Source organism: Aplidium turbinatum, chromosome 4 (genome assembly GCF_918807975.1).
Source record: "Aplidium turbinatum chromosome 4, kaAplTurb1.1, whole genome shotgun sequence".
NCBI lineage: Eukaryota > Metazoa > Chordata > Ascidiacea > Aplousobranchia > Polyclinidae > Aplidium > Aplidium turbinatum.
This window is the reverse complement of record NC_137475.1, coordinates 17,663,620-17,688,772: the sequence shown is the minus strand read 5'-3', so window position 1 is coordinate 17,688,772 and position 25,153 is coordinate 17,663,620. Positions and strand designations below refer to the sequence as shown.

The 25,153-nt window shown below is 36.9% G+C and overlaps 1 protein-coding gene across 1 annotated transcript in view; it reads right to left on the bottom strand.

Moving 5' to 3' along the window:
* Window positions 1–22,656, bottom strand: part of LOC145768195 (von Willebrand factor A domain-containing protein 3A-like) — an 82,631-nt gene extending 59,975 nt beyond the window's left edge. The window contains exons 1-12 of the mRNA XM_082579673.1: window positions 22,511–22,656; window positions 21,633–21,765; window positions 17,782–17,906; window positions 14,660–14,731; window positions 8,332–8,386; window positions 7,470–7,571; window positions 6,092–6,198; window positions 5,668–5,793; window positions 5,080–5,269; window positions 2,627–2,743; window positions 864–1,025; window positions 376–456 (exon numbers count right to left, since the gene is read on the bottom strand). Coding sequence (XP_082435799.1) covers window positions 376–456; window positions 864–1,025; window positions 2,627–2,743; window positions 5,080–5,269; window positions 5,668–5,793; window positions 6,092–6,198; window positions 7,470–7,571; window positions 8,332–8,386; window positions 14,660–14,731; window positions 17,782–17,906; window positions 21,633–21,765; window positions 22,511–22,557 — 1,317 coding nt within the window. The 5' untranslated portion in view covers window positions 22,558–22,656. The remainder of the gene's footprint in view (window positions 1–375; window positions 457–863; window positions 1,026–2,626; window positions 2,744–5,079; window positions 5,270–5,667; window positions 5,794–6,091; window positions 6,199–7,469; window positions 7,572–8,331; window positions 8,387–14,659; window positions 14,732–17,781; window positions 17,907–21,632; window positions 21,766–22,510) is intronic.
* Window positions 22,657–25,153: the final 2,497 nt, after the last annotated feature.

Genomic DNA, 25,153 nt, shown 5'->3' with positions numbered 1-25,153 from the left:
TACGTTAGCAAGCATTATTCTAATATCGACGTAATTCTAATATCGCTCATGTAATCGAGCTTAGACATGTGAAAAATAGAACTAACGTGTCAATCATTGTCACTTCAGATACATATCACAAAATTGTTGCATACTCAACTGCATAAAAATGCGTATTGTTGATCGCATGAGATGTGTGCAAGGTTTTAAAAAGTTAACCGCAGTATGAAGTTCAAGTTATGTTCTTTCGCATTGAGGCAATTCAGGCATTTCACTCAGCTGCTACACAGAAACATAACAAACAGCAGTTGATCGATTGACAGCTCATGGATTCTTTTACTCTTTTAAGAAGCTTCCTGCTTTCTCAAGTTATTGAAGCAGCCTTGTCATACTTACCCCGTGTATTTTTGATCCAACAGATTTCCTGAGGATTGGAATGAAATCTTGGACAGGATCAAAAGCGTTTGGCGCCAAAATCTGCAAGGTAGTTGCAACACAAATAATACGATGGTTGAAATGAAAATAAAATTGAAAGCCTAGCAAACACTTTCACATGTAATGTAGTTTTTCAAGATTTTAAGTAAAACTTTCTGAAGTAAACTTAAACACAACACGATGGAGCTGGCCTATTGGACCTGAAATTGGTGAAAATAACAAATGATTGACGAGTAGCTGTTCAGGTTTACCACTCGTTCAAGGAATCCGGTTCAAAATTATAGCAAGTTCAAATTGAATGTGCTGTCTTCAGTTTTCCTGGTTGTACGCTGGTTTTAGCAATAGCAACCTAACAAATAATAATCTTAGATTATGGACTCAACTGTTCAGTGGACGTTTGTTCGTTGAAAGGAGAAAAATCAGTTCTATAACGCATCACTGCTTCTTACCTGATAAAGATTGAGATTGTTCGCACGGAGACCATTTTCATTGATCCACTGGATCGAGGTACAAGGGTGAAAGTTGGGAGTTTCGACACTGAGGGGGCGATGGTGGTTGGGGGGACGGGGTAAAAATCTCGCTGTTGACAGCCTGTCTACTTCAAGAGAAATCTGTTGAACAGTGATAAAAGAGGTTGTATAATTGATTATGCAACATACCGACTTTTGCAACAACAAAAAAAAATCACACGATACTTCTTGCAGCAACGAAAGAGAAATCACAAAAAACAATTGTTAATAATTTTAAAACTAATTTACTTTTTAAGTTAGCAGAATTGCTTTGAGATTATGAACCCCTTGCAGTATCCTTGCTTGTCTGATTCTGCTGCTAGGTGGCGCTGGGGTTGGCATCATACCAACCAGGAGGTTTCAATTGGTGAAATGTTTAACAATCTTCTCAATTGATTAAAAGCATACAAGAATTTGCTGCAGTCACATTTATTCTAACAAAATATTCCAATAGATCTACTTACAAGTATAGCTAAGTAAAACATTGCTCTTAGCGTGCCATCACCCCTCACCAGAGGTAAGCAGTAGCGCTAATTTTGGTTGGTTGGTTTTGAATCCTTATCCTTGGACTGACAAAGTCTTGATTGGGGATTCATGGTAGTTTCGCATACTTGTAGAGGCTCTTGACGCAGGGCCGGTTACCTAGATTGGCAGAGTGAGGTTTTCCGATAATTGTTGAAGTGTTGTTGCCGGAGAATTATACCATTCACTAGATGCCGCTGAATGGAGAGCAGTCCTGAAATGCGTTGCTCAAGCGCACACCCCGAGAGTCGAACTTACGCCGCGTGATCTGGAGCCGGGCGCTTAACCACTGAGCTAACGGGGCGTTTTGTTGCGCCGCTACTTTTTTGGTAGCGGTAGCGCTGCTACATTTTTGTTGGAGTAGCGGCTGCAGTAGTGGTGCTATTTTTTTCAATGTAGCGGTAGCGGAGAAGCGTTGCATTTCTTTTACTAGCACTCCCGCTACCCACTACTTTCCAATATAAAGTGAAAAAATGACTCGTTTTTAGAGATATTTTATGGAAACAATGCGCGAAAAATCAAAGCAGAAATTATACGACTATTGCGGGAAACATCAAGCCACTTACCAACAAGAGTGACACCAACACCAGTCAAAACTCCGAGGATGAATTTTTGGTGCCATCGCATGAAACGTCGGTACGGAAAGAGAAGTCAATTGTAGAGGCCTTATTTCAGACAGAAGAAAGTCCTTGAGCTCTCCTAGTGCCGATTCATAACGTTTCTTTATTAAATACAATACAACATACCCATTCCTTGCAGTGCTGCGGTGGAGAGATTTTTCTCGTTTGGAAAAAGACGTGCTGACGCCAAATGGGGCAGAACTAAGCGAATCGCATTTTGAAATGCTCGTGTTTTTGAAAGATGCGTAACAATAAATTTCACCTTGAACGTGTTTTGCTATACCGACGTTAAAATGGCAGTGTAAACGAATGATACCATTCGTTTTCAAGGTCATTTTGACGTCACAAAGTGCCTCATGTGTCAGTTTAAGTTAAGATAAAAGTAGCAGGAGAAGTAGTGGTAGCACACGCTACTTTAGCCCGAGTAGCGGCGGTAGCGAGTAGCGCGCTACTTTTATAGATTTGTAGCGAGTAGCGGTAGCACGCGTTACTAAAGCCCGGGTAGCGATAGCGGGTGTCGCGCTACTTTTAAAGTAGCGGATGCCCACCTCTGCATCTCACCTCGCTTTCAATGCTGATCAGTGCGTCACCAAGCATGCCAGTGCGCATCTGCTTTATCTTCGATATGACGTCAACTGCACGCTGAGCTTCTCTGAGCAGTAGTTGGATATCGAAACTCTGGATATGAACTTGAATTAGACATTACTTTGAAATAAAATTCATTGATGAAATAGTGTATATATTTTTTAGAGTGCAAAAGTGTTATAAAGTTCAATCATTATATTTTCGCAAACTATTGACCACTGACTTGGACCAGGTCATCGAGGTTGACAGTACAAAGTTAAGTATCAGCCCAAAGTGTAAGTACAAAGCTATGTAGTGTGAAGTTATGGCGAAAATTACTAGAGCAAGCCTACGATAAAGTCTGTGGGAAGTAACTTACAAAAACAAAGAAAAATTCGAACCGGTTGAAAGACAAATCGACCAACATTATTTATTAGTCGATGAATTAAAAAATATGTTGCGCAAACCCCTTGGTACTTCCTCACGGACCCCCAGGTTGAGACCGATTACTTGAGAGTTTTAGACTAACCAAAAACAACGTTAATAAAAGCTTTTATTGTGTTTTTATTGCATATAGTCGACGTTGCTTGTCACAATCAATGTGCAAGGCCTCGCGACGGGCTGCTTTGTATCTTGACAGAGCGTACTGTTTTAATGGTGGAATTCTTGTGCGATATGTTATTATCGGTTACTGTCCTGCAGTGACCTCTGATTGCGAAATCTTTATTATGTGACGTATTTCCAGAACATTCTACTGCTACGTGCAAATCTGGAAGCTTTTTTAGCTTGCTTCTCACATTTTACCAGGTATAAGGATTTATGACGTCACAAAGATGTTTACGTGTAATGCAACTTAACAGAACAATGAGTTCTGTAACATTGCGTAACCTTCTCGAAGTTACTAGACCAAACAACCTGCTATAAATAGTGGTGTAATTTGTAAGTATTATGAGTTGTAGATTGTTGTTGTAGTAGTTGGTAATAGGTGCAGAGATTATTGTTGATTGAGAGTTGAAGTAATTGAATATAAGTAGATGAGAGTTGGTGCTGATATAAGTTGTGATCGAAATTAGAGTTACACGAGAAGCTGTGAGTGAACTTCGTTAAAGCCTTCAAGAATTTTCATTATCATTTCACTAGTAGAACTATCCGACCATTTAATTGATTGCTTTTCGGTGATATCCCATTAAACTACGTTATTAATCCTTTCCAAGTCTCTTTCCTGGTAAGAGATAGAAAGAAATCGTGACATTGCTACACATTAAAAGTCTAATAACAAACTGTATGTATATTGAAGAAGAAACTACTGAAGGAGATTCTTTTAGCCATCTTAGTCTTAATGTAATACTAAACAGGTCTAGATAAGTCTGATAAAGACAGTCTCATCAAAGATAGGACTAAGTTCGTTCAATATATGCTGATCAACAATCCATAAACGTTTTTACATTTCACTCTAGTCTCTATCGACTTCTATATCAAGCCTTAAAGCAGCCGGCGGCCATGGCCGCTAAGTAGTGCTTGAATGACCGCCGGTGCTACCTTCTTAGTCGGCCAAGTTTGGCGGCCGGTTTCTTCTAGCCAATTATTTAATTTTGCAATCGAATGAGCGTGGATTAACTGTCGAAAATATGTAGTATCAAAGAGTGACGCAGAATTAGGGCAGCGCGTTATAATCACCACTGTTGTATTGTGAGGGAACATTTGCTATTATGGAATATATCCAGCTGCGACCACCAGCTGTAGCCTACCCGCGCATTTGGCCAACGCGCATTCATAAATTGTGCGCGAGTAATGGCGTTAATTACTGTGACGCGAAACCGCAAGTCCCAGGTTTGCGATTTTTTGCATGATTATAAAGCAGTACGACGAACATAACTGAACAAAAACAAGACGAATTTTCCCCTTGTTAAATGATCTGGAATAAAATTTTTAAAAAAACTTTCGCTCATTTGCCTGTTTGATTAAGTCTTGTTTATCCGAGGGGAAAACACGTGTCTTCATAGTTGAGAAATGTTCCCACTGTGAGTTAGTGACTTCACACCCTCACTGGTGACATCATAACGGTATAAATGGTCAGATTTCATGAAAGGCGGTATTCGGTAATGCAGTTGAAACAATTTACTGAGCAGCTGAAACAATTTAGTGTCGTTAGATGGTCCCGCAATACCGGATTACAAACAATCCCGATTAAAGCAGTTATTGCGTGGTACAACGATTCTATTGCAGGACGTCGCCGAGACTTCAACAACGCTAAGTGATCATTTTAGCGGTATTGCAAGTTTAATTCTATTTACTTGTGCTATCGTTATTTGTATTTTGGCCTCCAAGCGCGCAGATTTGGCCGCCGAGAGGGAGCTCCTGGTAGGCCACGATGGCTGCCGAAAAAAAAAACGAGTTTTATGGCCTGTATATACAGTTCACACCTTTCAATAAGTAGATCAGTACTGTACCTTATATACTTCTCGGTCATTGGATGAGTTGTAACAGTGATACCTTCCATTGGAAAATTCTGCAAGCTTCTGTAGCGTTTCATGTGTTAGGTGGTTGCTAGTGTCATAAGCCACCGCGTGTATCGGGATCTTCTTTCCAAGCAAACACTGCTGGACGTAGTCAAACAAGACCGTGGAGGTTTGGTCGGGACTGAGATTAGATTGTAATGATTTAATAGAAATTGAAGATAATGGAGGTCTAATAATCTAATATTACTTCTTAATCAAGTATTATTAAAGAAGACTACTTTAGAAGTTAAACTAGCAAACTTAACAAACAGGATTATTTTTATATTTTTTTAAGTGAATTGGGTTAGAAAACAAAGGCTAACTGAAGTAACAAGATATTTGAAGAAAAAAAAATGTTTTGAAGTTTCTAAAAAAATTTCGTCTAAGAAATACTTAATAAGAAACACTTAAGCTGATAGAATGTTCAATGTCCATTGTCCATCTATGTTTCTTGTTTAAAATAATCCTATTTCTTCAACAGAAGGCTGCTGTATTGTCAGAAGGATGAAAATACGAACTGAACACCAACCAAAAGTTTACCAGTTTCCTAAGATGATCAAGATCGAATTAATCTTTTTCACTTTGATAATTTTCTTGAACGCTTTCAAAATGTTGCACCCTCCAGATGAATGCAGGCCACGGATAAAGTCTCTTGATTCTTCTAAGCTACAAACAAAACAGTGCGTTTTGACTTAGTTGGTCTAACGTAGCGTGCTTCTTAAAGGGTGGTAAATTTACACTTCAAAAATATATCAATTGGTTTATTTTGTTGTGCAATATCGTAACAGCTAAACCTTAAACGACACAGCACGTATAATGATCATGAATGAATTTGTAAATTGATTTTATTTTAGGAGAACTTTTAGCTGCTTGAAGTAAGGTATGACGTATTCAGACCACAACCCTCAAGCAACTGTTTTTATAGCTTTGTTTTGAACGGGATGGGGAACGAACTACAACTCACGTTCTGAGATTGACATCCATAGCATGGTTCCATAAACTTTCGGGCTCAGTACCGAAGCTGAGAATGAAGAGAGACTTCTTGTGCCGTAATTGCTCGTCTATTAAGTTCTAAAAAATGTGAAATATTTTAATAAACTCAATACCATCGTCTTAATCAGTGAATCGTTTTAGGTTGGCATGGTCATGAGTATTCTAGGTTTCAGTGGCAGTCATGAATTACTTATTGAGCACCTCATGCTGTGAGGTGTTATAAACAATTTAACTTTAAAGCGAGACATTCAAAGCTGTTAAAAGGATTTCAGAAACATTGGTTTTCATTCAATTTATAGTTTTAAAAAAAATAGAACTCAAAACCATGAACATGGAAATGACATCAACATAAAGATAGCACGCCAGTGTCAGAACAATCAGTGTCACTATTATTGATTTACGTAGACCTTGGTTTGATTTAGGGTTGTAAAAAAAAACTTATTAAAGGGCTAGGTTTTAATAAAAACCTAGTTTTTATTAAACCGGTTTTTATTAAAACCTAGCCCGCCCGGGTTTTTATGGGCAAAAACGGGCTTTTTGATAAATAAACGGATTTTATGGGCAAAAATGGGTGACATCATGTAAAAATAGCTGAAAAAAAATTTTGTTTGCCTTATTTGCTTGACTATTATTTATGCGTTATGCATAAATGTAAAAATCATGCTCTTAGGCAGTGAGTTACTGTTTGCTAAGCCTGCTAAATGTAACAAAAATTTGATTCAAACATGTCTATTACTTTTTTTTTGCTTTTCCAGCAAAAATTGCAACAAAACTAATGCTAGAAAGACAACAATCCCCATGAACACCAAACTTTGGAGTATTTTAAATACATTTGTATTTGTATAATTTGTATTTGCATTTGTATACAAATACATCAAGGTACACCCCAGAAATCAAAACGTGCACCAACTACCCATTGTACCTTTTGTTATGTTAGACAGTGAGGGTAAGTCGAAAAATAAGAAGTCGGGAAATGTGAGTGAACAACTCGATGTGGCTACAAACAACGCGACAAATGATTACTTGTTATAAAAACAATGAATAAACTATAACATGGCTCTAAACTGCTGATATAAGGAATTGGATTTTGAGAGCATGAGTGTCTAGCTCAAAAAGATAAAGTTTGTATTTGTGGTTGAAGCTCACTCAAATCAAATGTTGTTACTAAACAATTTTTCGTCGCAATACGAAACGAGTATATATAAGTATTCTGGTTTTACGTAGGGTTGCTTATTATGGAGTGAATTGAACTTCTAAAATGCGATTGCGGCACTTGTAGGTGAATCAGGCCATCCTCGGTAACGGGGACATCACCGGATTAAAACTGGACTACTACCACTAATACGTACCAGTAAGGATTGCTGGAATTCTTCTAATCTCCCAAATCCAGTGTTTGCGTTGGAGGAGTCAATGACAACTCCAACTCTGCTACCTTTCACCAAACCGAATAGCTGTGAAAGCAAACGTCAATCACACACTAGCAACCAGCGACATAACATCGCGAAGTAGCAAATGTCTACTCTAGCAAAGCAAAAGTAAAGCTTTGGTAGAGAGCTTGCTTTGTTGAACCATAGAGAAATAAAACAAAGTAACTTCAGCGGGTTTAACATGATGTATTACATACACAAATATAACATAATTAAAATAAACTCAAACGTTTTCGACACGTACATGTGTCCTCATCAGGAATTACATATCTGCAATATAAATAAAATAAAAATTGTAAGGTAAATTTGACTTTGCATTATAACTGTAACTGTATACTAACGACACTCCAGACTGAAAAGCACAAACTGAACGAGTGACACAGGAATGATTACAAGTAAATTATACGGTGGAAACAGATCACATGATGTGATGAGGACACATGTACGTGTCGAAAACGTTTGAGTTTATTTTAATTATGTTATATTTGTGTATGTAATACATCATGTTAAACCTGCTGAAGTTACTTTGTTTTATTTCTCTATGGTTCAACAAAGCAAAAGTATAGCCGGAAGTTCATGAAACACTTTACTGTCATTCAATGTTACATTCAATATGGCGTTTTTTAAGAATTTTAGAAATCTCCATCGCGATTTTAATTGGTTTGTTCTTTCTCTTAAGGTTTGGAGCATCACAATTTGTTAATGTTAAAAACGGAAAATGTTTATTCCGTCTCAAAAGTAGGTTAGCCTATCCAGGGTAACTCGAATGAAAAGACAGTCTCACCTTTTTACTTCCATTTAATAACCACTTGACCCGCTTGTGATATTCCTCAATGGCACTGCAAAGATGGAACATGCAATAACTTCAATGTTAAACCAATAGCTTAAGAAATACAAAAAGCAAATGGATTGTGAATAACAATCGCTGGTTCAACCCCAAAAACTGGATTAAAGAAGAGACATTAGTAAAAACGAAACAACAGAAAAAATTGAAAGCAAAAATTTCCTAGTCGGAAAGAGCCAGACAAGAGTACGCTCAGCTCAATAGCGAGCTACAGAACGTCACGAGAAAAGACAAACGAGACAATACAGAAGAACAGTATTGTAAAATTAGAAAACACGCATTAAATAAATAATGCCGTGATTTACACCAAACAGTAAAAAGCATAAGCAACAAGTTTAAACCAAAATTAGACAACATAAGAAGTAAAGATGGTGAAGTTGTGTGGCAGAAAGATGAGGTAAAAAAGAGATGGAAAAAATATAGCAAAAAACTATACAAAAACAAAAATCCTATCGAAATTGTACACTGTACAGACAAGTCCAATGTATACAATGTAAAGATGAAAATGATACAGAGCTACGACCACGACTGAGTGAAGTACAAAATGCTTTAAAAACAAAAAAAGTCTTGGAATTTTATGATATACCCATTAACCTGTTGAAAAATATTGGAGAAAATGCAGTGAAAACCATTCTTAAACTTTTTATGAGAATAGGCTATGGAAAACCAACATTTGACCAGATGATTGGGTAAAATAAATATTTGTCCCCTTACGAAAAAAGCGATACAACGGAATGCAGCAACAACCGAACAATTACCTTAATTCGTCACGTAAGCACATGGTAATACCAACAATAAATAAAAAAAAACTCCAAAACAGGCTGGTTATAGACCCCGCAAAGGAACAAAAGGTGCAATATTCAATTTTAAAATGCTGATAGAAAAACGAAGAGAACGCAACTTTTCAACTCATTTATGTTTTCTATACTATCAAAAAGATTTTGATTCAGTGAAGGACCAACAGTTGTGTGCAATTCTGAAAGGCTACTGGCTTTCCTACACATCTGATCAACTTAATTTCAAGCCAGTATACTGCTCAAAAAGCAGCAAAAAGAACTGGAAATGAACTCACCGAGTGGTTTTCTGTTGCAAAAGGTGCAAAAGGTTGTCATTATCTTTTCAATATATATACTAAGAACATATAATGAGAAAAGCTTTGGACAATTTTGATGGCTCTGTGAAAATTGGAGGGAAAATGGTAACCAACTTTCGATATGCTGACGACATAATGTTGGTCGGTAGAAGTGTAGAGGAACTGCAAGAACTTTTGAATAGGGTCAAATTAAATAGTGAAGAATATGATTTGCAATTACATCCCACAAAAACAAAAAGTGATGGCCATAAGTAGATACCAGAAGATGAAATTTGCCTAAGCTTATACATTGGTGGAAATGCTGTTGAAAATGTAAGTAGTTTCTGCTATTTGGGCAGTGTCACAACAGACACTTACAATGACAGCACAGAAATTAGGCGAAATGCTACGGCAAAAACAGAGCTGTGACATCACTTGCACCTGTGTGGAAATGGAGGGCAATTGGTAAAAACACAAAATTAAGACTGTTGCGAACTCTCGTATTCCCAACTGCCACATATGGATTATGGATGTGAAATTTGGACATGCAAAAAACGTGACATTAAAACGTTTTGAAATGTGGTGTAACAGGAGACTGTTACGCATCAGCTGGATGGAAAGAAAAACAAATGAATATGCCACTCAACAATTAGACGATAACTGGAGTCTGATTAACAACATCAACCACAGAAAATTAAGATATTTCGGACACATACCGTAGCAAGAAGCCACTCGTTGGAAAATTTAATGCTGACTGGGATGGTACAAGGCAAACGAACAAAAGGACGGCAAAAAAATGAAATGTTTTGACAATATCAGGAAATTTACGGGAATGAAAAGCATGCACTAAAAACAAAAGATAGAACAGAATGGAGGGAATTCATATGAGAAATCTCAGCTGATCAATCATGATCGATCTGTTAAAGAAGAAGTAGGTTCAACTTCAGACTTGTGCATTAAGCAGCCTATTTCAAAGACGGCTATCCAATTAGATCAAAGGTCACCAAACTTTTTTGAGAAAAGGCCAGGTGACTGTGAGAAGAGATGCTGCTCACAGGCCATAGCCATTTTGTTCAACACAGCCTGCAACTTGTGCTGGTGATTCAACAGAGTAGGTGCGATTTGTTCAGCTGTATACAAGAGTTTACACGTTCCGTTGTTGCAGGCGAATGAATTGTAAAAAATCTCATTATTTTACTACAAATTCTCAGTCACATACATGTAACGTTTCCAAAATAGCTATTTTTTAAAAGTTTTAATTGAAAAAAAAAATAACGGAAACTGAAAATCAAATAGTTAATCGCTTCACATATGGTTAACTTATGATAGGATTTTTTCAGAGCTACCAAACATTCTTTGCACAATTCGGCAAGCCGGGTGGAAAAACCTCACCGGCCAAATCTGGTGAGTGGTGACCCTTGATTTAGACAAACAACGTCATTTCACAAGTACTTCAACGGCTTTAAAAGTACCTGCATGTACACAATCTTCAAGTAGTAAACTGTACGTTTCTGCAATAATATTGCAACCTTAAATGCAAATTGCAATCACATCGCAATTATATAACAACGTACTTCATGGCATCTTATATTATGGTTGATGTTAACACTTTACCATATCATACTTAGGATATACAAAAAAGTGAAAAAAATAATACATTTTGTAAACTGGGGAAAGTTCATTCATGTATGTTCAGTTTAGCCATAGAGCATACATAAGCAAACAACGGTCCGCAGACCAAATCTAGCACGCTGGGTCTTAAACCTAGCCCGCGAGATGCTGGTGTAAATTAGTGTATCAAACCGAATCATTTTTGTTGATTTTCGTACACAGTAACCCTCACAAGACAACTGAAATCTACACACAATGAATCTGCCTCAGTGTTGCTAGATACTGCAAACAAATTTCACACATAAGATTCAAAAATTTCCCAATTGCAACTTCATTTTATCAGAGTTTTTTATCGCAAATTCTCCTTGAGGGGCTTCAAGGTGGTCTACAATAAAAAATCTTCTCCGTATTAAAGGTCGGTGTTTCCAGATTTCTCGTCCATATTTTTCCTTCTACTTTTTCTTTCCGAGAATTCAAAATATTCCCCAAGTGCATTCTTTAGTGCCCAACGATCTGAGAATTCTCCAAAATTGGAGACAGAATCTGGCAACACTGATCTGTCTTGCTGAAGTTTGGTTTGTCGTTTTGTGACAGCATTGATACGCATTATTAAGCGCATACGATCTGTAGCAGTTGGCTTAATCTGCCAAGAAAGGTACCGTAAAACGGTACAACTTTGCCCGGATATCATGAGCTAGCTGAAAATGATTTGTTCTAAATCTTGGTTGTATAAACGTTCCTCCAACCATAAATGTTCCTTCATGGATAGGTCTAAACGAAATAGCACGGAACTACCTAAGGCGGTTTGGGACCTTCAGTACAAGGGTTTTGATCCTAAAATATCATGGTCCATCCATAGCTATGCTCGGCCATACAGTGGAGGTGGCCGCAATGATTGTGGCCTTCGTCTCGCTGAAAAACTGGCCATTCTAAAAGCCGATTGTAACCACCTTCTGAAGAAGCGTTCTGAGCTGGTGGGTAAAATGTCGTCACCGCAACAAATTTAAACTGAAATACTTCAAAATAACGTAAATTTAATTTGATTTCTACAGGTTACCTTAATTTTATTTGATTTTGCTTCACTACAACGTCACAAATATTGTTATTAATCTGGTTGGTTTCCATTTGGACGTCTTAATTGAGGCTTTTGTGGCATCCGATGGTGGTGGCCTTTTGTAATTCTGATCTTTTTGCAGAATAAATTAAAGTTATAATGTTTAATATCTTTTCAGGTATTAACGATTTATTGCTTTTGTATATTTTTCAGGACTTTCTGATGATCCCTTTTTAGGATGAAACAGGCTGTAGAGGTTTTAGAAAGTAATAACCAGTCAAAAAAATTGAAAAAAGTTGTACTGTTTTACGGTATATAAACTCAAAACAGTTGACCTTTCGATTGATTGAAGAGTTCGTCTTGTTAAGTTGTGCTAACAAAGTTAACTCTTTCAAATCCCCTAAAAAATTATGCTTAGCCTATGTGGTATTGAAGAGTCAGTGCTACATGCAGTGTTGGGTGCGATAACTCATTTTTCAGTTAAGCGATAACGATAATCGATAAACGAAAAATGCCTAAAGCGATAACGATAAACAATAAATCAAAAAAAAGTTAAGCGATAACGATAAACGATAAATTATCGCCGATAATGTCCGATAACGATAATTTTTTCTTGATTAGCGCTGCCCCATCCCATGCAGCACGAACTGTTTTCATCAACATGACAAAAAATCGAACATAATATACTGTAAAGGGACAAAACTTTTTGTAAGTTATGCATGAATAGAATCGCAACAGCGGCAGTAGGTATCGAATCTTCAACCTCTTGATCCAGAATCAAACCACTGAGGTAACCGCCGTGCTTATAATTATACCTTCAGATACCAGTTGGATGCTTCTATCAATTGAGTTACACTGCCGCTTACGTGCAGTAGGCAAAATAATTAAATCAAATGAAAATACCATAAAAAATTCCAAACTTTGTATTTTGCTTTCTGCAGGGCTGTTTAGGCTACAGCAAAGTCAGCAATAATTGAAAAAATTCCAAAAAACGCCAAATGCTTGAAAATTTATCAGTAATCTTAAGCGTTATTGGTAATAAAAATGTGCATACACTGTGAAATCCATCAAGCTTGTGAAATTTGATAACGGATTTGCCTAGCGTCTTGACGGCTTTTTTCTCAAAAAGTACAAACACAATTAGGAAAAAAATAATTGTGATATGTTTTTTAGGTCATAATTATGCAATATTTAAATTTTCCGAAATTTTTTTTAAGTAGCCTACTTTCACTTTCGGCACAAATGGGTTAACTTTTTAAGTTAAATGGCACTTACGCATTTGGTTATTGTTTTTGGATTAAAGTTATATCGCCAAGCTAGAAAAAAATCGATCTCACAGTCTACAACCGATCTTGTGTTGTTATTGTGTGTGAATTTTGTCTTTTAAACTGAGTTTGTGACGTAACCACACGTCTCAAGGCAAGTTCTTGCAATTTTAGTTAATCTACTCATCTAAAGATTTAATGCACTTAAAATAGTAAGTTTCATGTTTTGACGAGAGAGATTTTATTTTTTTACGACAATTACTAAAAACTAACACTTCCAACAAAAAAAGAAAACACAAGAATAAAATAGTTGATCGTGAGGTGGCGCGAAAGACCATGTTTCCGATGTAAAAGCGGCCTCGTATTGCGACACTTTCACAAACCACTTGCCAATTTCTGTCGCTTTGCTTCAAAGGAATCTGTACCGCCTGTGCACTTACATTTTAATTGTAAAATTCACTCGCGATTGCCGATTGCAGCAAAACAACAAGAGACTTGTTGCATGCATTTCATTGCATTGCAATTTGCAACTCTAAAAATTATTGTGTTGTCAGGGCCGTCGCTGCAGGGGGGCGTGCCCCCTCCCCTGACAACGACCTGTGCATACACACTTCAGGCACTGAAGAAGAACTGGTTTTAATTTTAGTTTCATTAACTAGGTGGCTAGTAAAAATATTACTTTTCATGGTCCGAAATAAAATTTATCGGCGATTAATTATCGGCGATAATCAAATATTGCCTTTGGCGATAACGATAAACGATAACTGAAAAAATAATTGAGCGATAATGATAAGCGATAAAAATTTATCGCCGATAATTATCGCCGATAATGCCAATCACTGGCTACATGATAATCATCTTAACAGTTCTAGGTAGATAAATTATTAGTGTTTAACCAGCCAGCTAAACTCCTTTTGTCCGCAAATACTCGCATGAGCTACCGGTCAAATTTTGAGAAATTTTTAGCTTCCAAATCAAAAGGTGTACATCTCTGCTATAAAGTATCACACAAAACTGACACATAGGCCAATAAGAGTAAATAACTAGTATAATAATAGTAAAGAACTTGCTATAATAGCAGACAGATCTAACTCAGTTCACTTCTATGCAACAATAAGTAAGATATAAAAAATTTAGAATAAACTAATAATGGTATATTTAAAAAAAATGACACTGAAGATTATGCATTTGTTTAGTTATTGTTATTTATTCATGATTTTATAAAAAAACAAAACTTTTAACATAAAATTTATTACATGAGCTTACAGATTGAGTTTGTATTCTTTTTCAGTAATGAACGTGGAATCAAACACAAGATGTTGTCTCTCGCCTGCGTTTCTGGAAAAAAAAAGTGATTTTTGTATTTATACAGCAACGGCTTAAAGCATGCACATAATCTAAACTTAAAGTTTCTGTGACGACTAAACTTAACACTCTACAAAAATAAATTAATTGAAAGAATCAATTTCTGCATCTCTGGAACAACTGATAGCATCCCCAAAAATTAAACATACGCATTGAAAAAAGCCATAGGCTACAGACTATTTAAAATTAAACTTCCTTCAGCAAGGATAGTTAAAGCAGGTCGAAAAAATACAACTAATAAAGTAGGGTAAAGTGGGGTACAACGTTACATGGAGTAATAACTTAGGCCTACTCTAAAAATTTCGTGTTCGTGCTAGCAAGTATGAACCGCTTGTCGAAGAAGTGGAAATGATTCATGCAACTCCCAACTACGCTCAGTTTGTTTCGCAAACGAACGCGAAACCACTGTGTCAATTCATGACATTGCTCCTACTGCTCATGATAGCCTGGACGAATCAAATCTTAGGAGGATGCACCTACCCCGTTATCGGAAATTTCTGTACCGATCGATTCCAGATAGCACCCCCATGCCCGGCACTCATCAAGTTTAAGGCGACCTCCTTTATTACACCTTTAAGAAACAGTGTTCCACAAGGATCATGCTTATCACCCGTACTATTTAACATCTACATCAGTGACCTGGCAGAGACTACGTCACGCCAGTACGGCTATGCTGATGATCTGGCACTACTCCATTCTGACAAGTACTGGCATGTGGTAGACTAGAGCAAGCACTTACAGATGACATGGCCCAAATCGCAGACTAACTGAAGCTGTGAATGCTGAAACTGAGCCTGGCAAAGACCAGCAGTCACACCTTTTCACCTTTGCAACATAGAATCTATGTGCCAATTGTCAGTATCTCTCAACAGAAACCCACTCCCACACAACCCGTGTCCCACCTACCTAGGAGTAAAGCTCGACCTACAATTAACCTACAAGCACCATGCTGAAGCCCTTCAATCTCCATGCTAAGCTATCAACATATGAAATATTTACTTTTACATTTTTAGTCAGCAAAAAAATTGTGTAGGTAGTTGTCAGGTTACCTCATGGATATCATTTCATGTAGATAATTCTTTTCGTTGCTATATTTGGAAGAATAGGCGCCTTACGGTTGCACAGACTACAATTTTATACCATACTCTTTCGTGCCACTTTTCATGTTATTTTGTTTTTGGTTGTTAGTCTTTTCCATCAATTCTTTAAAGTAGCAAGAGTGAAATATTTTCATTCTTTCGCGCCTTCATCATCATCATTATCATAATCCATCGTCGGTTTGTTCCCCACTAGTGGGGGTGGCCGATTCTTTTCGCGCAGCAATTGTTTTAATCCCTTTTCTCCATTTCACCCTGTTCCTTGCATCTTCCTCCTTCAGTCCGACTTTTTTAAATTCATCCTTCACTTGTTGTTTCCACGTTCTTCTTGGACGACCGCGTTTCCTCTTCCCATCCACCTTTAGCTCTAGTGCCTTTCTAAGAAAACTTCCTTCCTCCCTCCTTATCACATGTCCATACCATCTTACTTCATTTGCCTTTGCCAGTTGGTCTATGGTCTCTCTCATCTCTAGCATATCCAACAATTCTTCAGTCCTTTTTTCCCTTCTCGTTTTCACCCCACACATTGCTCTCACCATTGACCTTTCCGTTCTTCTCAGGATTGCCAGTTCACTCTCTCTCAATACCCATGTCTCGCTATCATATAGCATTGCAGGCCGCACACAGCTCCGATATACTTTTCCTTTCATCCTTAGTGAAAATTTTCTGCCATGCAACATTTCCCCACATTCCCTGAACTTTGCCCAGCCCAATCTTGCCCTTGTTGTCACCGCTGCTTCACATCCACCACTTCCATTTATCCGATCACCCAGATAACAGAAGTCTGTCACTGTTTCGATCCCATGGCAGAACTCATCATCATGGCCTTCCACTTCATTCCTTCCTTTACTGCATTTCCCACAAACAAAACACTTCGCCAATCTTGTTGCGGCTCTCTTGACATTAGCACATCTTGCATGTACCCACTTTCCACATTCCTTGCATTGCATTGCTTGCATTTCATTATTTGATTATTTTTGCTGTTTACTTTCAGCTTATTTGAAGATGATTTAGCTCAGGGGTTTCCAACCTCGGGGACATGGCCCCCTAGTGGGTCATGAGCCTTTTTCAAGGGGGCCATGGAAAAATTTGAAAAATAATAATTTTTTAATTTATTATTTCTAAGTCCACTCCAACACTGTATAACAAAAGAAATAAATTAAAACTTAATAAAATACTAGTACCGGTTACTGTATAAACAAGTTTTTTAGTTAAAATGACGTTTCTTAACTTTTTCAAAAGGTTGAAAAAATAGGGGGGCCATTGATTTTTCAAAATTTTCAAAGGGGGTCACGCCTTAAAAAAAGGTTGGGAACCCCTGATCTAGCTGCTGGCTGATCGAAATCGATTTTTAGCTGTTTACGATTAAACTGACTCATGTGAAAATAAATTCGTTTGTATTACAAGACGTGTAACCGAGTCGTACATATCAAACATTGCTGTGGGCTTGACACCTGCCAAAAGACATTTCATTAATTGATAAGTTGACATTGACATTGATAAGTTATTTTCGCATACTTTTAGAGGTATTGGTACAGGGCCAACTAACAAGATTGGCAGACTGAAGTTTCCGATTGTTGAAATGTTGTTGCTGGGGAATTATTCCATCTACTAGGTGCCGCTGACTGAAGAGCATTCCTGAAATGCGTTGCGCAAGCACACTCCCGAGATCCGAACCAGCACCATGTGATCTTGAGACGGGAGCTTAACCACCGAGCTAATGGCGGCGGATTCTAAGTGAGAGTGAAACTTACTGTAGAGGTTTTTAGAAAATATTTACTGAAATGGATGTAGTTTGCTCTGCTTAGCATTGAGCACTTTTTGTAGCATTGATAGCATTTATTGGTTGAGTTATGAATAACATTGAAATAGGTTTACATCACTGATGTCATTGTCATGTATATACATTGACAGTTAACCACTTACTTCACTTGTTTTCCAGATTGAAGTATATCTTTGAGTGTAAGTTTCTCATACTCAAGACTGTGATTGCTCAACCATTCTGAAGATGTTTGGCTTTTGCTAGGGACCGCAGCAAATTGTTTTGCTTGCTGTGACAAAAAAAGGAAAGTAGAAAAAACTTTTTAACCAATTTAAACTTTGTATAGTAAATAATAATTACAGTAAACTTAGAGCAGACCATTGAGGTTACATTACAGTGCAAAACAGAAGTAAAGTTCTAAAATAAGATAAGCACTGCACTATCAAACCTAACTAAGCTAAACAAGTTGTAAACAGACACAGAATGTTGTAGATTACAACTGACCATTCTTATTTTGCCTCATGCCTAATCAGGTAATCCCTTCTATTGCTTCTCCTTGCAGTATTATGACGTAGGTAATTGCTCGTTTAAACATTCAAGTACCTGCCGCGACATTTTACTTGTGTTCTAGCAGCGTAGCTTCATACAGCAGATTATTTAGCAGTGAAGACATTTCAGTTGCGTGCGCGGACATTTTGCCGAAAGACATTTTGCCGAAACCCATTTTGCCGAAAGACATTTTGCCGAAAGGACATTATGCCGAAGGACATTTTGCCGAACGGACTAATTGCCGAAAGGACTAATTGCCGAATGGACAAATTGCCGAAACAATTTGGAAAAAAATTACTTTGAAGTGACACAAAGTCTCGTTACTATGCAAGCAGTGCTTTTGAAATAGAATCACTTTGCTACTGTTTGTTTGCCTAAGAATTACTTTGAAGCAACACCAAGTCTCGTTACTATGCAAGCAGTGCCTTTGAACTGGTAATTATTTTGAAGTGATACCAAGTCGCAAGTCTCATTGCTATGCAAGCAGTGCCTTTGAACTGATAATTATTTTGAAGTGACACCAAGTCTCGTTACCATGCAAGCAGTGGCTTTGAAATACTGTAGTAATTACTTTGCTACTGTTGTTTGCCTAAAAATTGCTTTATATACAGTATCCACAGTTTTTGGAAATCAGTATTAGTTTGAAGTGACACCAAGTCTCATCTATAAGTATAGGCTATAGGCTATGCAGTCTCCACAGGTTTTGGAGATCAGTATTAGACGTTCGCTTATACATATAACACTTCTGTCGGATACTTTATTACTTACGCGCTGTCGCACATAATTTGTGAGTGAAATCTGTTTGTGAATGACATTTATGTGTTATTAGGTTATGATAATACATAAAATGCATTTGTATAATTTCGGCAATTTGTCCATTCGGCATTTAGTCCTTTCGGCAAAATGAGTTTCGGCAAAATGTCCATTCGGCAAAATGTCTTTCGGCAAAATGGGTTTCGGCAAAATGTCTTTCGGCAAAAAGTCTTTCGGCAAAAAGTCTTTCGGCAAAATGTCCGGGTACCTTCAGTTGCATGCAATCTTTAGTTTGTAAGCTGTAGTGTGTAATCTCTGTATTTAAGTTAATACTACCTTATTATGTTGATATTAACCGCTATGTTTATGTTCAGCTATATCGTGTGTTTTGTTTATTAAACCCTAATTTGAGGATTGGTGATGAGTAATAGTATGGATTCATAACAATTCAATAAACAGACACAGAATGGATTTTAAGGACTTAAGACCAAAACTGTTTACTGCCGATCCTCACAGTAGCGAAGCCAGGAAGCTTTGGTCGCACTGGTATGGGTAATTTACCTACTATATTCAGAAGTACGAAGGTATTTCGGATGCAGATGAACTCGGTCTTCTTGTCAATCATCTTGATAGTGCAGCTTATGAGGTCATTTCAGAAGCTGGCACGTATGAAGCTGCAACTATTCAACTTCAAAGTGCATATGACAAAGCTCCTCATCGAATTTATGCGCGTTATTTGCTTAAATCTTGCAAGCAAGAGGTCAACCAGACACTTGAAGAATATTATCAAAAGCTCAAGCGCTTGAATACTGACTGCAATTTCGAAGCTGTGTCGGCCGTTCAGCACAGAGAGGAATCTATTCTTGATGCCTTTATCGACAGATTAACATCACAAGAAATTAAGCAACGTATATTGGAAGAACCGAACCTTGTTCTACAAGCTGCCTTCGAGAAAGTTCGGTCGTTGGAAGATGTTCAAAAAAATGCTGGACAAATAACCTTGAAAGACTATGAGTGGGTGAAACCGCAGGCTGCACGTTTATTTAATATATGATTTCTAGTAGTTGCAGGCACAAAAAAGTAGTTTTTCTGTTATTCATGTTATTCATATGGCATTATTAGGGGTTATCTCCTTGCAGAAATAATAAGTTAAGACGCATAAATTTCTAAAGAAAACTGTTATTCCAATTTATTATCACACCGTCTTTAAACGAGTTCAGTGAGAAGTTTGCAGCTGGCTTCTTTTCCCGACGGCTTTTTCCAAACTTACTTTAATGGAAGTGCTAGTAATTTGAAGTCCATTTTCCAAGTGTTTGTCTGTCAGAACCCATCAATAGGGAGATTTCATAACGCCCATTTTAGAAAAAAAATTGTTTGCACAAATACGTTGAGCCAAAAAGAGCCATTTTTGAAGCAATAGATTTTTTCAAATGTGGAAAGTCATCTTGGTTGAGATGTTTTCGGTAAAAATCGCCAAGATTTATTTCTAAATAACCTACTTTGCTTTCAAATCCGTTTTCTCTTGAAGATCAATCAGTTCAAGCTGGATATCAGATGGTGCTTTGTCAATGTCTGTGTCGAATGGCGAAGAGAATATACCAAACAAATATTAATGAGATTTGAAGTCCTTGAAGAGCCAAAAATTCATACAACAATTTTTCAAATTTAGTTTTCTTTTCAGGATGCATTCCATAGTCTCTCAAAGTTGGAAAGTGGAAAAGATTTCCTATCTGTATGTGAGCTTTCCAAAGTCGTATATTGTTCATAAAGCCTTTTATGTGACCATACATTTTTACGTTCCAGATAATTAAACACAATGGATTAGCGGTGGCCGTTGGGAGATTTCTAAAATGGTTAACAGACGGTGCGAAATCTATAATAATCCACTCCACAATCAATTGTTCACACGTAGCAGACTAAACTAAATTATAAACACGTTTTGCGGGCCGCACACAATTCAAAATTGGCACATCTTTGCGGGCCGCACAATTTTTCTTCACAGGCCGCACGTGGCACACCCCTGACCTAAACTTTCAATGAATAAAAGTCATTGTTCTTCAACGTATTTGATGCACATAACCCCTCAAAGTACTTCAAAATCTATAGATACAAAAGTTATCATTCCTGTCACGATTAACGGTATTTCTGCCAATGCTAAGCAAGTCGTTTAGTCAACAATTGCAACTAAACCTTAAAGAGACTGATCAGCGGATTGGTTTAGCAGTAAAAGGATGCAGCTCTAAAGGTGTAGGCATATGTAAAGTCGACGTGATCCTTCGTGGTCAACTATACCAAAAAGTGGATGTAATGGTGCTGGAAAATTTGCTAATTGATGTCATACTCGGTCAAGACTTTATGGAACAGCATAATAGAGTCACCATTTACTTCGGAGGTTCGAAGCCCACGTTACACCACGGATTGTTGCAAGCTGTAAAGACGTCAACTCCTGTCAATTTATTCCAGCATCTAACTGAGGATTGCCATCCAGTGGCAACCAAAGAACGGCGTTATTCAATGCAGGATAAAGAGTTCATAGGATCAGAAGTAAAACGACTGCTGAAGGAAGGACTCATCGAGCCAAGTAACTCTCCATGGTGTGCGCAGCCTCTTGTGGTTACCCAAGATAACCATAGTTATAATCAGTTGTAATCTACAACACCACCCCATGAGAACAAATGCTTACAGAATCATTGCTTTTTGAACCTGAACAAACCTGAAGATCTAACGTTTGATTGACATGAGTGACTATGAGGTCTGATTGAGGAGTGACACCAACTTTATCAAAGCGTTCATCTCTCCATGGAGGTCTTTTTCCTGTCACCTTGTAATCATCTGGTTGGCTTAAACTAAAATGCAATGAACAGTTACAGTGCAACGTCAAATTTATTTTACGATTTTTCATTTTATGTATATTGCAGATTTAATTCCTGATGAGGACACACGTACGTGTCGAAAACGTTTGAGTTAATTTAGTTATGTAAATGTTATATTGTTTGTGTGTAATAAAGTATGTTAAAACCGCTAAGGACCTACGGTAATGTTTTATTTCTCTATGGTTCAACAAAGCAAACTCTCTACCAAAGCTTAATCAGGAAATCATAAACATTTTCATAAACACTTAAATTAAAAATTTCTTTAAGAATATAAGCTGCTTTGCAACTGGCAATCTTCTTTATTGAAATGGAAAGGCATTGATTTATCCACGATAATTGACATGTGTCAAGAGCTCTTGACATTATCATACTGAGGATGCTGTGATAGCGAAATCGATTTATTATAAAAAAAAAAATGAGACTGCTACACTGTTGCATTTAGTAACAGGACTATTTTATTTGAATAAGATTATAGAAACTATTGAAAATATTCAAATATAATTCTATTTGAACAATATTATACTGAAGAAGCCACACTTGTGTAGTGAAAGCTCTATATTTTGAGCTCAATAAAGGCATTTTTAATTGATTTAGAATCATACAATTTATACAAGTTTTTCTTTTTTTCAAAAACGAACACCATGAATAAATTAAAAACGTAAAGTTGCAAAAAAATTCAGCTAAAAATCTTAGAAAATAAAAGCTATGTTTGGCCTACCTGTCAACTTCATTGAAGATTTGTGCATTGTCAAATATCTCTTGCATTTTTCAATATCTAAAGTTTGTTAACTGTATACTCCAAAGAGCATTGAAGATGTTACATCATTATGTCAGTCACAATATGATTATCTAAAAACATAACAGGCTACTAAACATATAAAAAATAAATAAATGATATATACAGTCCGATACGAGGATAAAAAAGCATTGTTTTCAAATATGTGTTTACAATGCTCAATATCTGAGGTACCGTATATGTTTGGTAACATCAACTTTCACAACAAATCATATAATTCAACTGAATAATAAAGTTATGTTTGTTGGACCAATCTACCTTCATTCACCACCAAGTATATGGTGCTATAACACCATAAACCAGTGGTGTCCAAACTACGGCCTGCAGGCCAACTGCAAATCGCAGTCCAGTTTTTATTGGCCCGCAGCAAATTTTGAAAATATGATTGAATATGACCGGCACAACAAGCTTGAGCTCAACTCTGTTGCGCTTCTCATTTTAAACACTATAATGGAGCCAGACATGGAAACAGTGCTTCACAACTGTTACCGCTTCTAAACAAAACAAAATTGAGCAAAGAAAAACTTTGACCGCGAGTCACCAGAAATGGTAGCACCCAAGAAATGAAAATTAGCACAATGTGAGTGTACAAATTTTCAAACACGGTGGAAAAATGGCTATTTTTTTAAAGAAATGTAATCTCACCAAACACATGTGGAAAAAATTTAACTACAATATCAACTATTCATAGATGTTTTATATGTACACATGAACCTTAACATTTATAACATGTTTAGATCCTTATAAAACTAATAATAATACAGACGAAATCGGTTAATAGTATATATACCGCTTAAATGTATCAATCGTTTATTTGAATCAAAACCTGAAATCCCAAACCAAATCCAATCTAATGTTAAGTAAAAACATCGGTTAAGCGTATACCGCTTAAAAGAATAAGTCGGATAAAAGCATCAGGATTTGCTTGTCGTTTGCATACTTCATTCATTTAATCATATAATTGTACCCGTAAGCGAAAAGAAAATGTCTCTTTTTTGCTTTGCATAATTGTCTGCAATGTTCAAAAACAAAATGAAGCAAAGGTGAGACAGGTGTATGCGATCAAAACAAAGACAAAACTGTCTGTAATCCCAGGCCATAATCTTATGTGCTAGACATCGCACTACAAACAACCAATTTTTGCACTGCTGGGCTTCATTAAAACAGAAGGGCAAACAAAAGGAATAATCACACTTCCCAACAAAGAAGTTTAAATGCTTTTGATGTCATCCATCGGTGACTAGCCTTCCAAGGAATGGACATGGACAAATTATTTCGCTTGAGAGAGAAGTGTTGGAAAGCATGTCCAAAAGTTTAAACCAGAAAACTTTGGAGAATTTTTTTAAAATTGCTGGAAAACAAGTAGCCTGCAGTCACGACCTACTAGAACACGGCCAAATATGTTGCTATTTGAGGAAATTTCTAAGAGTCTGAATTGTTACAATCATACCTATGATAAACCTGTCATCTTCCCCATTACCAGAAGTAAGTAAAATAAGTAATATTTGCACCTAGACATATGTTTAGCTTGTTTAACCGGAGATTAGGTATGCATGTTGAGCACAGTTTACACAATAAGAATGTAATATGTAAGACTTTTCAACTGCACCCTGGAGGTAGTATCGTTTGGTGCAATTGCATGTTCCATTTAAAATATCAAGGATTTTTTGTGGATTCAATGTTGTAAGCTGTTCATTTGATGTGTCAATTTAAATTTTAATTCATTTGTTTTTCGCCAAGTTTAGTTTTGCAAGTAAGATATGGCTTTTGGTGAAACATCCTGCTTTATAAAAAAACCTAACGACTGTATGATGAGACTACCTCCAGGACGCAGTTGGAAATTCTTACATATTTTACATTATTATTGCAAAATTGTGCTTAACATACATATCAAATCTCTGGTAAAACAAGCCAAAAATATGTCTAGATGCAAATGTTGCTTGTTTTACATACTTCTGTAAGTGGAAAAATGACAGGTTTATCATGGCTATGATTGTAACAATTCAGACTCTTAGAAATTTTTCCAAATAGCAACATATTTGGCCGTGTTTTAGTAGGCCGTGCTGCAGTTGTGAAAATCAGTGCGTAGTTTCATTTGTGCAGTTTCGTTCAGTTGAAGAACATTGCAAATTAATTATTTTACCAGACAGCGCAAAAGACTTGAAAAAAAAAACCTTTGCGATTCAAAACAAACAATGAGTGTGAGCCGTGTTTTTCTACCATACCACTATTTTTGTAGGCCACGTTCCATACTCAAAACTACACAGTTGGTACGGAGCTAAAAATAGCAGGCTTGAATCAAAAACTTCAACAGTCAAAGTTCGCGTTGTGACGTCACAGAGATCGGTGAGATTAAAACAAGTCCGATTGCCGCAGTTTGCATAAAAATGCTTTGATTGTACATGCTCTCCCAGTTAGCAAAGCTGGTATTTTTTTACATCGTTTCAACGTCTGCAGACAATAAATCAATTTGAAAACTACCAGTTTTGCTGGCTGGAACATGTCATAATCAGAGGTGGGCACCCGCTACTTTCAAAGTAGCGCGCTACCCGCTACCGCTACTTG